We start from the raw sequence: 16,779 nt of genomic DNA on the forward strand, positions 1-16,779 counted from the left end.
ACTCTAACATAAATTATAACAGACAAATGAATTATTCAATATAATTTTTTTTTTCTCACAATTTTAAGACTTCTGGTAAAATTGTATCTTTATTCAGCTGCTTTGATGGCAGCATTTATAATCTTTCTCTGTTTTTTCAGCTGTATTCTGACCCAAACGTTGTCATTGCCAAGATGAACGCCGTCGATAACGACGTCCCGCTGGGATACGATGTCCAGGGGTGAGATTTCACTTCCTTCCATCTTAACTTTCACGTTTTATTACGCAACAACCAGACTCATAGATTTTGTTCCTTGCAACTTTTCAAAATTCATTTTTTTATTCACAATAAGGAATCAATAGATTAATGGTATAATAAATTAAAATAAGCTCGATAATTTATATTTTGATATTTTTTTAACTGCAATTCTGTTTACAGTATCCATTTTTTTTAATGTTTCAGTTGTGTGTGGTTTTTATTCTCTTTTTGTTTATAATTTTTGGATATCTAGTTTTTTATTTTGTATATTTAAAAAGTTTCCAGTTTAAAATGTATGTAAAAAAAATGTCCCTTTATCATTTTATTAGTTGAAAATTGTCTCAAAATAACAATATTATCATTTATTACAATGATTTCTGGGACAATTAATCACCCAGCAAAAAGTGTTAATGTGACAGAACTAATTTCTTTCATAATAACATAAATTGTCCAACATGATGTAATTCATTTTATTACCACGTTTTATTCAGCTCTGGTTGTTTGTTTAGTCTGTTTTTCCGGTATTGCCTGTTATTTATCCCCATATATCCTCCCATCATCTCTGGCTAGTGTCCCTGCTGAAGACAGAGTCCCTCAGCATAGTTCTGCCATCACCGTGCTTCACTGTGGGTGTTTTTAGGGTGATTTACATGGATAGTTTTGCATTTGGGGTAAAATGATTCAACTTCAAATTTAACTTTTTGCAGCTTTGTCTTTGTTTTTTCTCTCATCTATGAAGGCCTGTGAGTGCAGGGCTTGTAGATGTGCACAAATTTGCTTCTTTGTCATAAAATCTCTGTTAAATCCATTGAAGTTTGTGTTTGTAAATCAAAAAAGATTTAAGACATTCAGATAACTTTCAGTAGATTTTTGTTTTATGCTGTTTTTCCCTCTTTCCAGCTTTCCAACCATTTATTTTGCTCCAGTGGGTAAAAAAGATGATCCTGTTCGATACCAGGTAACTCTCAGCTGGTCCAGGTTCGGTTCTTTCAGGCCCAGTGGGTCGTCTCATGAAGTTTGATCTCATTCCTGCTTTTTTTCTAGGGAGCTCGGGAACTGAAGGACTTCTTGAAGTTCCTGAAACAAGAGGCGAGTCACAATGTGGTGCTGCCAGGATTTAAGGAGGAACTGTGACATTTGTTTATCCGTCGATCTTAACCGAAAAAAATGAATCACGATGTCAGTGAGAAACAAAGGGACAAAGTTCTGCTCTCTCTGATGGACCTGATGCAGAATCAGTGTGAACCTCCACATTTCTTTCTTTATGCCCAAAATAACTTCTTATGTTGCCTCACTAGATTTCTTTATTTATGTATTTATTTATTAAGCCATCACATAATTATTGGGTTTATTTATTTGTATTTTAACCCAAGCTGGTTGCTATATTTATTTATCATGTGTACAATTTGTATATGGTGCTTTGTTGTATTTATTTATATTTTACGAGGGACTTTAAGCTTTGTGACAAACTCACAGATGTGATGATACCCAGCAGAGATTACTCTGTAATCTCTGCTGGGACTGTTTAATAAACTCACATCTGGCTGTTTAAATAAGAGCTTGTGTACTTTTTAAATGATCTTGGCTTTTTTTCTATTCTTTTTCATTTCTCCCTCCCTGAAGGATGAGTCCTTTTATTGAGACGTTGTTTTGCTTATTCAACTTCTGACCGGATGTTTGGATGCAGCTCATGTTACCAGCGAAGCGTGCGGTACCTACCGTGGCCCTCAAGAGCAATTTTTTAAAATTTTTTGTTCGTAAAAGAATGATTTCTACATACATTATTAAATATAAATTATTGTTAAAACAAGTCACTTCAAAGTGAAATTGTGTTTTTGATATTTTAATATAGAAATTATTACTAAAAGAAGAACAAAAAAATCAGCTCCACTGAAGGAGCCCCGTAGTGGCTTTAGAGCCCTAAGTTGTTGCTTCAACATACAATAATAATCCTCAAAAATAAAAAAATATATATTTATTAACGCTGCAACCCATAAACATATTTTTAAAGCATTAATTTACTGGAGTTAAATGCGTGTAGTGGTGTTAAGAATAATGTTAATATCTTTATTACTTCAAAAACATTTTTAAAAGTATATATCTTAAATAACAAGAACAGCTTAATACAAGGGGTCTCGTACAGATTTTCTCCTTAAAAGGCGGATTGCGTGCGAAATTTATTTCATTCACTCTATTGGTGGATTAATGTGTCAATCAAATTAATTCTCGTCGCTGATTGGCCATATTTCGGGTCCACCCTTTCGAACCCTCCCTCTCGCCTTACCTCCCAGAACCTTCCAGGCGGCTGCTGTCCGGTGCACGTTGTCAAAAATGATCGGCCAGCAGGTTTTAGTGCTCAGTAAGTACAGAAATTCACCTAAAGTTACGTTTTTATTATTTCGGTTGGAAGTAGTATTGGCCTGGTGTTGTGGTTTCGCTCCTTTTGTTGGCGTTAACATTCAGAGCGGAGCGGCTGAAGCACAAAGCGGCTAAGCAGCAGCATGTGCTAACCAGGCTGGTGCTGTTCGCCTCACGGCGCTACTTCCTCAGTTCGGGCTATAGCTAGCATCGTTAGCTCCGGCTGCACGAACATCACCAGGCTGACCGTCTCCACCCAGCCGGTGTTAGCATCTTTAGCTTGGAGGGAGATGCTAAGAGGCGAAGAAAAGCGTGAGGGAGATGCTAGGTTAGGCTAAGCTAAATGGAGCTAACTGTCACCGTTACTCAGCATGAACATGTGCCTGGAAGGCTGGAAACTGACAGACATACATAGCTAGCATCGTATACATTTGTACTAAACATAGCGTTATAAACACAGTTATAATTTTTGTTTTTGGTTTGTTGTAAATATATGTGAGAAATTCGCCCGGTTTAGGAAACGTCTAAGCAGTATTGTACTGGATTGTGTTGGGTATTTTATGTAATGCTACCAAGCTATTTTATATTATTAGGAAAACATTGTTTTGATATACTGGTGTATAATATTTTAGCTACTTTACTGAATATATATTTTTAAATTTAAGATATTTGATTAGTATAGGAAGTACACTTGTATCATTTATTACCATCTTCAACCAACAATGAAAAAGTATTTTTTCTGTTCTCCGATTTGTTTTTGATTGTAAAAAAACACTTGTTTCTTTTTCACTTTTTCAATTTTAGTGTCAAATCAAAAATAGAAAGTGGAAAAAAAGAAACAGTTGAATTTTACCAGGCAGGCAGTTTCCACAAAAATGAGAAACCAGAACATATTGCACAATTTAAAGGCTTTAATTTAACACAGAAAAGCTACAATAGATCCTATTTTTGTTAAATTAATATATCTTTGGCTATTCCATTTATGCCATCTAATATTTATTAGAATCATTCACACAATATCTTTTTACTCTGCTGGGCAATCCAACAAACTTTCACTGACCATTGATGTGTTCTCTATTTTATAATTCTTTAGGATTTTTAGAATGTTTTATTCTACTTTTAGTCTTTTTATTTTACAGTTGTCTATACTATACAGTAATAAATGTTTTTTTGAATGTCCTTTATAAATGAAATGGATAGGACTGGCATCCTGTTCTCTTGGTTAAGATTTAAGTGACCAAAACTGTTGTGAAGACTTTGTAATGATTGATAAACCATATCAAGTTGTAGTAATCAGAGCAATATTGAAATTGTATGACTGTTTTAGCGCAATGGCAGAATATTGCTTTCCTTCAATATTGAAGATTTCATATTTTATTTTTCTGCTGTTGTGTAAAGACTGATACTTTGTTTTGTCCTTAAAGCAGGGTGACCGCACGTCCTTAAAAAGACTTTAATTCATGTAGCTAAAATCAAGGCCTTAAAATGTCTTAAGTTTTTTGTTTTTTTAAAGTAAGTTGGCTTTATGTACTTTGATCACAACCCTTAAATTTGTCATGGTGACACTAATTATTCATGTATATTCTATTTTGTTTTATTTTTGTGCGGGACATTTCGGTCAGCTTGAGTCTACAGACATCGAGATGGTTGAAGCTACCTCTAACTAGCTGTACCCCAGTCCTGAAGTTGGAGGTTTAGTGAATTTAAAACACAGTAGTCAAGCACCAGTCTTAAATTTCATCCATAAGTCTTTGAAAGTCTTAAATTTTAGTTGGTAAAACTTGCAGAAACCTTGTTAAAGTTTTAACTCCTCACCTTAATCTTAAATTAACTTTTTTCTTCTTGATGCCACATCATCCAGTTTTCTTGATATCTGTTTGTTGTTTCCCTCCAGATCAGAACGTGAAGAGAGAGTCGGGACGTAAAGTCCAGACAGGAAACATCAACGCTGCAAAGGTCAGTTTGAATCACAGTGTTGTGGATTCTACTAAATATTTCTACTAAAACATCAAGCTGCTTTTTGAAGGTCAGACACTTGCTGCGTTTCAGTTGATCACGTAATTGTGCAATTTGACGTTTCAAAAGTGAATTCACTTAACAGAACCACACCAAATTCTAAAAAAAATAAAACTACTTGTTTTTCTATTAAATGTCAGAGGATAGCAATTTGTCAACAAACATATTCACGTGTGATTTTAGTTGTGTTTCTTATTTAATCGAAACACTGCAAATTTGTGTTTTTTCGACATTAGTGGAATATTGACACTATTACATTTGTGATGGAAACTCAGCTGGTGAATCTGTTCACTACAGATCTGAACATCAAGACAGCTCTGGTTTGTGGTTCTGTCTCTAACGTCCCAGTTTATTTCAGACCATTGCAGATGTGATCAGAACCTGCCTCGGCCCGCGGGCCATGATGAAGGTGAGTGTGCTCCAACTTCATCACCACATCCATTCTCTGCAGTGGCCAGTAATCCTCCATGTTCTTCCTCCCAGATGTTACTCGACCCCACAGGAGGAATCGTCATGACGAATGACGGGAACGCCATCCTCCGAGAGGTCAGGGTCACTGATGACTTCCTCAGCTTGGACAGATTGGAAATGTCCAACATGGATGTTACAGCAGTTTGGCATTTTTTCCTTTCTAACATCCATCTCTGTGGCAACAGATTCAGGTGCAGCATCCTGCAGCCAAGTCTATGATTGAGATTAGCCGCACGCAGGATGAAGAGGTGGGAGACGGCACCACCTCAGTCATCATTCTGGGTAAGGATTTAGTTTTTTAAATCCACAGAATATTGCTATAAAACAATTAAAAAAACAGATGTGATTTGATCAATGATTTTTCTTTGTGTCCCAGCTGGAGAGATGTTGGCCGTCGCTGAGCAGTTTCTGGAGCAGCAGATGCATCCGACGGTGATCATCAGCGCCTACAGGCAGGCTCTGGAGGACATGCTGGAAACCCTGAAGGAAGTCAGGTAGACACCAGCTTTCCTCAGTCACAACTCTTGCAGAAAACCAGCCAAAAATAAAACAAAAACTTTAGGACAAGGGGGCACCTGGTACGCAAATTTTATATTGTTGTAAGGCCATTGGATCTCCTGCTTGCAAAAACAAATGGTTAAAAAAACAGTAAGTCTTTGGTAGCAATATAATATTTTTAGGTGTCTGGAAAATGAGTTGTTTCAAAAACTTCCTGCATGTTAAATCACATTCTTGGGCCACTGTGCTGTTACCTAGCAACCCCAGTGGAGTTCTGCCTGTTACTTAGCAACCTGAGCAGTGCTCCAAAACATCTACACATTTGCAGCTGATTTTACTGCTGTATGTGTAGACCTGTCACAATAAATCAATTAATTACATAATTAAAACAAATTCAATAATTTCTCTTTGTATGATTTTTTTTTCTCTTTCTACTAAAAACTGAATGGGAAAAAATTTTCAGTCTGATGGTTTGGTCTCAGTTGGCACTTCTTTTGAAAGACATTTTCTAATTTTATGTGTTGTATCTGTTGTTTTTGTCTATTTATTTTGGATATTTAAAATGTCTTCCAGCGCCATTGTTAAATGTTCATTAGAATTTAAAGTTTGATATTTGAGAATGTGTCCTTACATTATTATACCATTATATTACATGAAAATGGTCTCAAAACAACATTATAATTTATTACAATAACTTCTGGGACAATTTACTGTTCAGCAGAATTTATCATGACAATTCTAAGCATGTGCTGTACAATGGCTGCTGGAGAGACAAGTGGGTTATTTACCAGTAACAAACAAGTTGCTGCATTCTTGTTGGTTGTGCAGGAGGCTCAACTGATGCTTTTCAAAGATGTATGGTTGTATAATTGAGCTTTTTTTTTTTCCAGCCATTTCCATATTTTAGTGTAAGCATTATGTTGGGGAGTCTGGCCATTAACAGCATATTTAGATTTAAAGGGAAGAGATGCCCTTAAACAGATCTGACCAGACTAAAATTTCATTTTCTAGGAATGGTTTCATGCAAAATGTGTAATAAACATGTTTAGTATAGCCAACCTGTACAAGAAAACAAAATAGGTGACCTTTAAGTGCATCACCAACCCTCCGTCTCTCCTCCTGCAGCACCCCAGTGGACACTTCAGATCGCTCCATGATGTTGAAGATCGTTCACTCGGCCATCAACACCAAAGCTCTGAGCCGCTGGTCAGAACTGGCCTGCAGCATCGCGCTAGACGCCGTTCGGACCGTCGAGCTGGAGGAGAATGGACGCAAAGAGATTGACATCAAGAAGTACGCCAAGGTGGAGAAGGTGAGACAGCCAGGATTCACTCAGCCTGAGAAAACACCAGGAGTTTCAGAGGTCTAGAAAATTCAATCCAATTCAAAAATGCTTCATTAGACATTAAACTGCAACTAAAATATTCTGTAACTGATCACGAGAGGAGCATTTTCAGGATGACCGCAGTTTGTTTTTAAGCTTCTTTAAAGCTACATCTTGTTCTAATTCCTGTGGTGCGTTCAGGTTCCAGGTGGGATCATCGAGGACTCCTGTGTGCTGAAAGGCGTGATGATTAACAAAGACGTGACTCACTCCAGGATGAGACGGATGATCAAAAACCCTCGCATCATCCTGCTCGACTGTTCTCTGGAGTACAAGAAGGGCGAGAGCCAGGTAAACATTTATAACCAGGGATTTTAATCAACTCCCCCACTCATTCTTTTCTGAATAGATAAATAAACAAATAAATAAAAAATAATAAAAATGACAAGCTATGAGATGTTTTGTTTAATTACAAGAATATAGTTGTGATATTAGCATAGAAAAAGATCCAATCCTACCAGAACAATCTCTTATTACAAAAAAAAGTAGTTTTAATGTGAAGAAAGCTTAACTAGATCATTTTTTGTTCATCATTCTCATACTACAACTAAAGAAATGCGCAGTTTTGAACCCGTCCAGGTTCTGTTCATCTTTGATGGCCTGGATGAGAGTCGACTCCATATGACGTTACATATTCAAGTATTACTTGAAACTATGTGTTTGCAAAATTATGGCACTAAACAAAAGTAACCTGGCTTTCCCTTCGATTTGATGTAGAGTGTATTAGCAAAAAAAGTCCATGTTTTCCAAAGGCAAATGGAGAAAATCGGCCTACAAAATGCAAATTATTGTGCAGCTTTTTTTATGCTATCTTGTTTTAGTTTCACACCCTAAAAAAAAACTCCAATCCGATCTGAAGCATTTCGAAACTGTTCTTTTCTGAACTCATTTATGTGAAAATAATTTCATATGGTTTCCTGCAGACTGACATCGAGATCACCAAGGAGGAAGACTTTGCCAGGATCCTAAAGATGGAGGAAGAGTACATTCAGCAGATCTGTGAGGACATCATCCGTCTCAAACCAGATCTGGTCTTCACTGAGAAAGGCATCTCAGGTACTGCAGCCCATCACACCTGAACATGTGGCTTCGTTTTTGCTCCTCTGGTGTCTCAACGTTTTTTTTTTTCTGTCTCTCAGATCTGGCTCAGCACTACCTGGTGAAGGCGAACATCACCGCCATCCGGCGTGTGAGGAAGACTGACAACAACCGCATTGCCAGGTACGCTGCGGTGTGCTTTCAGCTTTTCCACAGCATCTGAAGTCAATAAGACGATCATAGCTCCTGGATGGAAAGCAGTTAAAGATGAAATTAAAACTTTCAGAAGGAAGTGGACATAATGATGCAAAATTTCTTTTTTATGCTTCTATTTGGGGCTCATCTAAAAGTAGACCAGGCATCTAAAAAAAAAAAAAAAAAAAAACACCATGCAGGTGGTATTTGGTAATGGATTCATGTTTTTTGGTGGTTGGAAAACAAGCCGTTTCAAAAACCTTCGAAATGTTAAGTTGCATTCAGTGTTAAGTTGCTAGGTAACACTGAGTGCTGCAGTGTTACCTAGCAACCTGAGCTGAGCTCTGGCGCTTTTTTCCAGCTGTTTTTACTGCTGGAAAAAGACAAATGTTTTTCTGGCAACTTAAAGCTCGGACACCACTTGCTGCATTTTGTGCAGCAGGCTCCACTGATGCTTTTCAAAGTAATACGTTTGTAATACATTTGTATAATTTTATATTTGTTTGTAGCCATTTTCACACATGATTGTAAATGTTAAATAGGGAGGTGGCCAGATGTCATGAACATGTTTTGTGTTGCCCATAGACTTTTTCCCAACCTGTTTAAGGAACAATGATAGATCACTTTGAAATGTTTTCTTCTCAGGGCATGTGGCGCTCACATCGTCAGCCGGACAGACGAACTGCGTGAGCAAGACATCGGCGTCAAGGCAGGGCTGTTCGAGGTGAAGAAGATCGGGGATGAGTATTTCACCTTCATCACAGAGTGCAAAGACCCGAAGGCCTGCACCATCCTGCTGAGAGGAGCTAGCAAGGAAATCCTGGCGGTGAGAGCGCCCCCCTCCTGTTATTATCAGCCTGGCAGTCTGGTTCGGGTTGTAAATGTGTCTGCGGTCTGCAGGAGGTGGAGAGGAACCTGCAGGACGCCATGCAGGTGTGCCGCAATGTGCTGCTCGACCCGTTCCTGCTGCCAGGAGGCGGCGCTGTGGAGATGGCTGTGTCAAAGCGCCTGACTGAGCGTTCCCGCGCTCTGACCGGTGTGGAGCAGTGGCCATACCGCGCCGTGGCCCAGGCGCTGGAGGTCATCCCCCGAACCCTGATCCAGAACTGTGGAGCGTCCACCATCAGAGTGCTGACATCGCTGAGGGTAAAAGTCCAAATAAATGGCCTGAGAATGGGAGCTGAGAAAATCAATTATTGAGACAATTAATCAAAGTTGAAAAATTGCCATATTCTGCAGAAAAAAAAACAACCTTTGACCTATATTCTGGAACATATAGTTGCTTGCCTGCTTTTTAAATCTGTGGAGCTCAGCAGGTTAAAAGTCGTCGTGTCTTTTCAGGCCAAACACACCCAGGAGAACAGTGTGAGTTGGGGCGTCGACGGAGAAACTGGCTGCCTGTCTGACATGTCTGTTCTCGGCATCTGGGAGCCACTGGCTGTGAAGGCCCAGACCTACAAGACCGCGGTGGAGGTCAGAACCGCGGCCCGATCAGAACCAGCACCGCCGCTGGTGTTCATTACTCTGAACACTTACCATTCTCTCCTGTGATAAACAGACAGCCATTTTGTTGCTGCGCATCGACGACATCGTCTCTGGTCATAAGAAGAAGGACAAAGACGAGCAGATGGGAGGACAGGGCGCCGAGTAGGTCCAGTTGGATCCATGTTGACCCAAAACATCGGAGTCACTTCAGTTGTGTGTGTGTGAGTGGATGTGTGCGTTTAAACTCTGTATGTATGCATGTGTGGGGACCAGATGACTCGCTGAAACTTAATAAAAACAAATTTTGGAAACCTGACGCCTGCCTGCTGGTTTTGTTTATGTACGACAGGGCAGCTCAAGTCCAGTCCTCAAGAGCTGCCATCCTGCAACTTTCAGATGCTTCCCTGCTCCAGCACACCTGAATCAAATGAATGGCTCGTTAGCAGGTCTGTTGAGAGCTGATCCCGGTCTGTTGGAGTCAGGATGAATCAGAAGTCAAGCTACTAATGCTGTCTGAACAAGCGCACCGCTCTGAATCAAACAACCAATTAGAACCAAGAGGAGAGTCTGGGTGCTGTCAATCATTCTCATGAATAAGCTGCTAAATGAGCTTCACAACAGGCTCTGGTAGCTGCAGGAGAGGATAGGACTGCCACTTTATGGATGATTCTCCTGGTTCTAATTAGTTATTTCTAGTTAGCGCAGAGAACTCCTAAGCTAGATTTTTTTTTTTCCAAATTATTATACCATATTTTCACAACAAGTGATTAATTTATTTTTCATTTCAACAAATAAGTGATTTTTTTTTTTTTATAAGAGTTACTGCATCTTTGAGGACTTTGTCATTTGTCTGAATTCACCAAAGATTTAAGTTTGAAATGAATGAATGAATGAAATAAATATGAAAATAATTTCCACCTGTTGTCTATTCCATTTGCACAACAGCAGGTGATATTGATTGTCAATCAGTGTTGCTTTCTAAGTCGACAGTTTTAATTTCACAGAAGTTTGATTTACTTGGAGTTATATTGTGTTGTTTGAGTTGTTTAGACTTAAAATAAATTTGACACTTTTTTTCATAAGAAATTAATATGATTTAAATGAACTGTGAGCTTTGAATGCCATTTAATTTTATATTTTAACTAGAAACATAATTTGACTTTAAAACGGTCCAAACACATTTGCTTTCTAAACCATATATTTATTTATTTATTCAGCCTGCTCTTCAAATTGTGGTAGTTTCAGCTAGATATCTCCTGTCATGCTATTACCAGATTATGCCAATTTGTTTGTTTCTTTGAAAAAAAAGTGATTTGAAAGATAAATTTTACATATTTAAAAAATTATGAAACATGAGTTATCTTACTATCTGCCGCTGTGTTAAACTAGCTAATAGCAGCAGAAGGAAAAAGAAAAAGATCACAACGAAGCTTTTAAATTAAATATTTCTTGTTAGGATTTTATTTCCCCGCAGTAGATGACGTAATGATGTATTGGGCGGGGCTTCTAGTAGTCAGCTGACGTGACAGCTGACGGTCATGTGACTCACGGCACAACGGTCACAACAAAGATGGCGGCTACAGGGACCGGCCGAGTTTTTGTGATTTTAGTCGTTTTTGTTTTTAGTTCGTGTGAAAGTTTCTTCATCGGAGGAGATTCTTACAAAAGAGAGGTAAGGAAATAATTAAAAGCCGAATATGTTTTAAATTAATTGCCTTGAATTAAGTTCAGAAAATGAACAAACAGGAAGTGAAAGTATTGATTAAACTGAAAAATCGACTGAAATCCCTCACTCTTCTTTAGTGGGATCCTTTAAAATCTGCTTGATAATTGTTTAGTTTTCTTTAATTTACTTTAGATGCTATTAGTTTGGGGAAAGCACACTACAAGTTGAATCAATTAACTGATTTAATCCAATTAAAAACAACTCTTGGGACCTCAGAGACGAGATGATTGCATTGACTTTAACATTAGATAACATGCTGTAATCTACAAACTGTTAATGACATTATCAGCGTTGCTGTTTGAACATAGCTGATTGGTTCTTTTCTTCTGTGCTTCAGCTGACCGTGAAGTTGTACCCGAACTCGACGCCCTCTGGCGGTGAGCTCCTTCACGTGACAGCTGTGGGCGGAAACGACACGCTGCACTACCTGTTCTGCAGCCAGGGGGCGCCAGCATTGCTGATCGTGCACACCAACTCTTCTTCATCTACTGTCAAGGTTTGGGCAAGATTCATCTGCACTGAACAGCTTAAAAAAAAACAATTATTATACATCATTTAGCTATTCAGCTTATTTGGTCACTGTATAAAATGTTAGATTGTTCTTCAAGTACTTAGTTTATTTTTATCACTGTACCAAGCTTAGTAAAGTTAACATGTTTCACCTTTTGACATAAGTCCAACACATCCTCATTACAGTGGCATTAAAGTGAGTAAGCATGTTAATAAATATTTAATATTGCAAATGTTTTGCTAACTAAAACAATATGAGGTGTGTCTTGTTTACGCTTGTCGTAAATCAATGTCAAGCCAGAATAAGTAATATCTTTCATTTATTTATTTTTTTTTACCTCTGAGGTATCTAAATGTGTCTAAATGATTATTTTTCAGGTGAACTGGCCTGAGTTTTTGGCTCGTAATACCAGCGGCAGCCTGAAAGTGGAGCCGCAGAGCAGCATCCTGTACAGCAACGCCATTGTCTTTAGCCGGGTCAGAACCAATCTTTACTCTTGTGGAATAATCCCGACTGCGTGTTTACTGGAAAACTCTTTTGTTTCTTCTCTCAGCTGTTGGAGTACGATGATGAAAACAATACGGCCGAGGCGAAATCCAACTTCTTCCCCGCCTACGAGCTGAAGGACTTCATCTGGACTCAGATGAACCTGTCCGATTCCACGGCGACACTGTGCGGGTCTCCCCCAGGGTCCAGCAAAGGGTCGCTCTGCCTGCAGGTGACGACCCAAGACATTCACTCCAATGAGCAACAAAACTATAGTTATTATTATTATTGTTGTTGAATTATTTCTCTAGATGGTTAAGGAAAAGTTAAAGAGCTTTTATAACGTTGTACCAAAGTCATAAAAATGACATATTGTAATAAATAGCTTTTAAATTTGAATATCTCAAATTTAACTTATTATCAAATTTGGCTTAATTTCTAAATATAAATGAGTTTTGATTCCGATCCTTGTACTATGAAATATTGTCTCATAACTATGGCTTAAATACTTTATATTATGAAATACAGATGCTTAATTTAATTATGTGAAGTGAAATTGACTTAGAATGATTCCATATTTTTTACAAAAAATTTTTTATAATTGTATATTGGTGCACAAATAATATTGAACTCTTATTATTGTTGACGTAATAATACTTATGACGTAATTCTGGTACATTAAAATTAATCTGACTTTCATGTAGCTGTTTATTATCCCTCTTGTCTTTCCTATAATGTTACTAAAGTATCTTACATATATCAGTGTCACGACTCAAAATTGACTGATATTCATAAGATGGAGGCAGTATTTTTATTATTAAGTGCCAGAGATGGGTTTTCATGTTGCCGTAAATTTCCTAACCTTTTTGTTTTCCAGTTGTCTGTGTTTGGCTCAGAGGGGCGTGTTGACCTTTGGCCCCGCCTCCTCCATTCTGCTAACTCCTCCCAGTTGGAGGTGTGGCTTAACGGCCTGCCGCCCCGCTCCAATAGGTCCAGGTTCATGTTGGAGCTGCAGGCGGTGGGCGGGGCTTATCCATTAAGCAGAGTGGACGTTCACCGGTTCATCGACGACGAATACACACCTTCAATATTCCAGGTCACCAGACTATTTATTTTAAAGTTCTTTGTTTTGTTCATATTATTTGATTTTATATGTATTTTTACCATTTTATTCAGCGTTAATGTGAATTTTTTTAATACTTAGTCAATTTAGAAAAGATTGTCTGCTTTAACTATAACTCTTATGTTGTGATGTTTTATTTTTTGTATTATTTACATTATTTCTTTTTCTTTTCATCAACTTATTCTATGATCATGTTTGAATAGCACTTTGGTGCAGTTTTAAACCTGTTTTTAAAGTGCTACATAAATACATTTGACATGAATCAAACTCTAGTTCTTTAATAGAGAAAGTTTGATTCGTTTGGGGAATGTGAATGCCTAATCAAACTCTAACTAGAGAAGCAAACTGGAACTCTTGGTTTCTATTTGGTTGAAGTGAATTGTGGTGCAGTTCAAATGCATATGTGAAAGAAGGAAGTGGACTCGACCGCACAGCATTCTGGGTAAATTCAATCAGTCAAAATAGAAGTTTTACAACTGCTCAAATCTGATGCTCCTCCATTTTTCTTTACATTTTGTGAAGAAGGAAGTTGTACTCGTGTTCTTCCAAGATTTTCTCATAGTTTCTTTCAGTAGTTCTTGGTGCAGCGCCACCACAGGTGAGGAGGTGAACTGTTTTTTGTTTTGTTTTTTTCAAAGGGTTTGGTTGGTTTGACACAGTGCAAACCAACCACTGTGTGACCAATTTTGGTCACCAGTTGTACAGTGTTAACCGGACTATGGGGTGGAAACTATGGGAACCTCATAGTCTGCAGATCCACTTTTGGGCTGAGTTGTTGTTGTGTGGCAGAAAAGCACAAAACTGTCAGTCAAAACTGCCAACCCTGTTGTTAGCATTGCTGCATTTCTTTAAATGTTTTAGCATTTTAAGATTTTCTGCACGAAAAAGAAAGTGGTCAAGTGAATTTTCCGTTAATTATTTGGAGTCACATTCCACAGAAAACTCGGTGAATACTGAACCGTTGATTCTGGTGTAAACTGCTCTGCTGTTCTTTAACCGGGTGAAGTTCCTCTCCTTCAGGTGTCTCTGTGGGTGTCTTCACCGAACAACGGCTCGGACGTCCTGGGTTTCGTCCAGTGGAAGCCAGTGGCGTACCGGACGTCCCATCCGAGCCTGGAGGACGCAACGCCGTGCCGTAACTCCAAGCCACAGCAGCAGAGCGGGAACTCGACGTCAGCTTCATCGGCTCTGATTAAAGCTTTTTACTCCGACCCAGCAGCCATGGGGATGAACGTTAGCTTCGGCATCGCTGGAGAGCCTTACTACAACAGCACCATGTTCCTCAGCTGGTTAGTTCATCTATTTGTTTTTTATTTAGTCTCTGATCTGTCTGCCGTTAAATCGATGTTTTCCATCCCTCCCAGGACGATTCTGGTGGGAATCGGCTCCCCTCCGATTGACTCGTTCTCACCGCTGGTGATCGGCATCTTAACGGCTGGTCTGGGGATTCCCATCGTCCTCCTGCTGGTGGGCGGAGCTTTCGTCTTAATCGCAAAGAAGCGGGAATCCTCAAGAACGGGCTACGAGCCAATCAACTGACAGCATAGTCCCAGCCAATGGGATGTTCAGACTTTTTTTTACCCTTCGGATGACATCACTGATGATTCAGCCAATCGAGAAACAGTTAGTCCAATATTTCAGCGACAACTCAGAGCAGTTTCAGTCAGTAACTAAAATTGGCAGCATGCAGAAAATTCATTTAATTAGAAACATTGAGCATGAGTAAGATTCAAAAACTTTTATTCTATATAAAGAAAATTACTTTTATTATTTTTTAGACAAATGTATAGCTATTTCACACAATGTTGAGATTTTAAAGCAAAGTAATTACTTTGTATCTCAGGTTTGACCTCAAACTAGAAACTACTGCTTACCCAACATATTTATTTTATTACATACATTGCATACATTTATTTGGTTTGTTATAAACCTGGAGGAAACGTTGCTTACGCCCCAAAAACATAAAAATATTACCAAGTATTTTTAGTGTAATATCTGACTACATTTGAAGTAAGACAAAACTAACTTGCAAGTAACTTTTTTAGCAAAACATAGGAGTTTGTTTTAATGGAATAATTCCTTAATTTTGATAAAAATGTTGCAGTTGCAAGGAATTTTTGACTTAAAACAAGCTTCTATATCTGGGTAAAAAGTTACTTGTAAGTTAGTTTTGTCTTATTTCAAGTGTACAAATAATATTTGCAACTAGACCTAAAATACTTGGTAACATTTTGTTGCCAGTGCATTTCAGTTGAGATAAATGTACCTAAATTGTTGTTGGTTTGAGCCTGAACATCACATATTCTGACCTGAATTGCTTCAACCAATCAGGGCTCACCATAAGATCACAAGGAATTTATTTAGGACATGAACAGAAGCCTCATTGTGAGCTTTTCAGGGTATTATGTTTTTTAAAAAATATTTTATGTTATTTTTGTATTTTGCAGATTTAATGTTAAATTCAACATGCTTCAAAAAGTTTTGCTACAATAAAAGGTGGAACGTGTTATTTCAGTGTTTTGAAGCGTTATTAACCGTATACTGAAGCAGTCTGAGTTTTGATCAATCATTTTTTTATTTTTAGATTTTGGGTAACATGCATGATTTATACAAAGTTTGGATTTTATACAAAGTTTGGATTTTGCTTTTGAGACTTTCCAGGTCTGGATAATTGTGGAAAAAGAAAAGTGAGGAAGGAAAATGCTTGATTTTTAAAATAACGTTTCCGTTAATTAAAGGACTTAAATTTTAATCTTTGACAAATGTAGTAGTTTTCACCACATAAATCTGTAATGTTTAACAATTCTACCCAACAGTGTTAAGTTTTAGTGTTTCAACTAAGTGGGCACTCATACCTTGAAGCTGCTTTTTTAAAGGATGTTTACTAAAATAAAAGGTTATGATTTCACTGACTGCTTCAGAGAATCTCCAGTCTAAGATTCCCAAATGGTGTCCAAGGCTTCCAGATGTTGTGAAAAAGTTGATAAAATTCCACAAAATACTGAGATTGACCTTAATTGTATAGTATTTATTGAAATAATAAAGCAACAGACTTTTTGAACTAAATCAAATCACGGTTTTATGTTTCTCTTCGGTTTTTTTGTCAGAATATTCGCATAGAAACAAAAAAACATCCAACATAAACCTATTATTTACAATAAAACATCAATGAGGCTGAAACACTTTGATAAAGGAACATAAAATTAAAGTAGTGTGAAGCAGCAACCAATCAGAGCTCAGCTAGAGGAAA

The 16,779-nt window shown here is 37.9% G+C and overlaps 3 protein-coding genes across 4 annotated transcripts in view; all 3 read left to right on the forward strand.

Moving 5' to 3' along the window:
* The window catches only part of pdia8 (protein disulfide isomerase family A, member 8), a 9,215-nt gene extending 7,495 nt beyond the window's left edge, over positions 1–1,720 (forward strand). For both annotated transcript variants that reach the window (XM_055022509.1, XM_055022510.1), the window contains exons 11-13: positions 141–220; positions 1,139–1,196; positions 1,283–1,720. In XM_055022509.1, coding sequence (XP_054878484.1) covers positions 141–220; positions 1,139–1,196; positions 1,283–1,372 — 228 coding nt within the window. In that variant the 3' untranslated portion in view covers positions 1,373–1,720. The remainder of the gene's footprint in view (positions 1–140; positions 221–1,138; positions 1,197–1,282) is intronic.
* Positions 1,721–2,516: 796 nt separating this feature from the next.
* Positions 2,517–9,999, forward strand: cct3 (chaperonin containing TCP1, subunit 3 (gamma)). The gene is made up of 14 exons (XM_055022507.1): positions 2,517–2,597; positions 4,491–4,552; positions 4,971–5,021; positions 5,096–5,158; positions 5,269–5,365; positions 5,460–5,577; positions 6,707–6,893; positions 7,107–7,256; positions 7,889–8,021; positions 8,105–8,186; positions 8,844–9,024; positions 9,099–9,344; positions 9,540–9,671; positions 9,757–9,999. The coding sequence occupies exons 1-14, from the start codon at positions 2,570–2,572 to the stop codon at positions 9,847–9,849; spliced, it is 1,623 nt and encodes a 540-aa protein (XP_054878482.1). The 5' UTR covers positions 2,517–2,569; the 3' UTR covers positions 9,850–9,999.
* Positions 10,000–11,251: 1,252 nt separating this feature from the next.
* Positions 11,252–16,035, forward strand: glmp (glycosylated lysosomal membrane protein). The gene is made up of 7 exons (XM_055022511.1): positions 11,252–11,355; positions 11,747–11,905; positions 12,298–12,396; positions 12,474–12,638; positions 13,284–13,502; positions 14,550–14,818; positions 14,894–16,035. Exons 1-7 carry the CDS (start codon positions 11,254–11,256, stop codon positions 15,066–15,068), a joined length of 1,188 nt encoding a protein of 395 aa, XP_054878486.1. The 5' UTR covers positions 11,252–11,253; the 3' UTR covers positions 15,069–16,035.
* The last annotated feature ends 744 nt before the right edge of the window (positions 16,036–16,779 follow it).

The sequence above is a fragment of the Poeciliopsis prolifica genome, unplaced genomic scaffold (assembly GCF_027474105.1).
Source record: "Poeciliopsis prolifica strain line A6 unplaced genomic scaffold, Auburn_PproV2 SCAFFOLD087, whole genome shotgun sequence".
NCBI classification, from domain to species: Eukaryota; Metazoa; Chordata; class Actinopteri; order Cyprinodontiformes; family Poeciliidae; genus Poeciliopsis; species Poeciliopsis prolifica.

What these genes read in the sequence shown, in the direction of transcription:
- cct3 (XM_055022507.1), top strand. Translation starts at nt 2,570, where the DNA reads ATGATCGGCCAGCAGGTTTTAGTGCTCA. An exon ending in GACAACAACCGCATTGCCAG is followed by an intron (nt 8,187 to 8,843) that starts GTACGCTGCGGT and finishes TTTTCTTCTCAG; the next exon opens with GGCATGTGGCGCTCACATCG. An exon ending in GAGTGCTGACATCGCTGAGG is followed by an intron (nt 9,345 to 9,539) that starts GTAAAAGTCCAA and finishes GTGTCTTTTCAG; the next exon opens with GCCAAACACACCCAGGAGAA.
- glmp (XM_055022511.1), top strand. Translation starts at nt 11,254, where the DNA reads ATGGCGGCTACAGGGACCGGCCGAGTTTTTGTGATTTTAGTCGTTTTT. An exon ending in CTTCTTCATCTACTGTCAAG is followed by an intron (nt 11,906 to 12,297) that starts GTTTGGGCAAGA and finishes ATTATTTTTCAG; the next exon opens with GTGAACTGGCCTGAGTTTTT. An exon ending in ACGCCATTGTCTTTAGCCGG is followed by an intron (nt 12,397 to 12,473) that starts GTCAGAACCAAT and finishes TTCTTCTCTCAG; the next exon opens with CTGTTGGAGTACGATGATGA.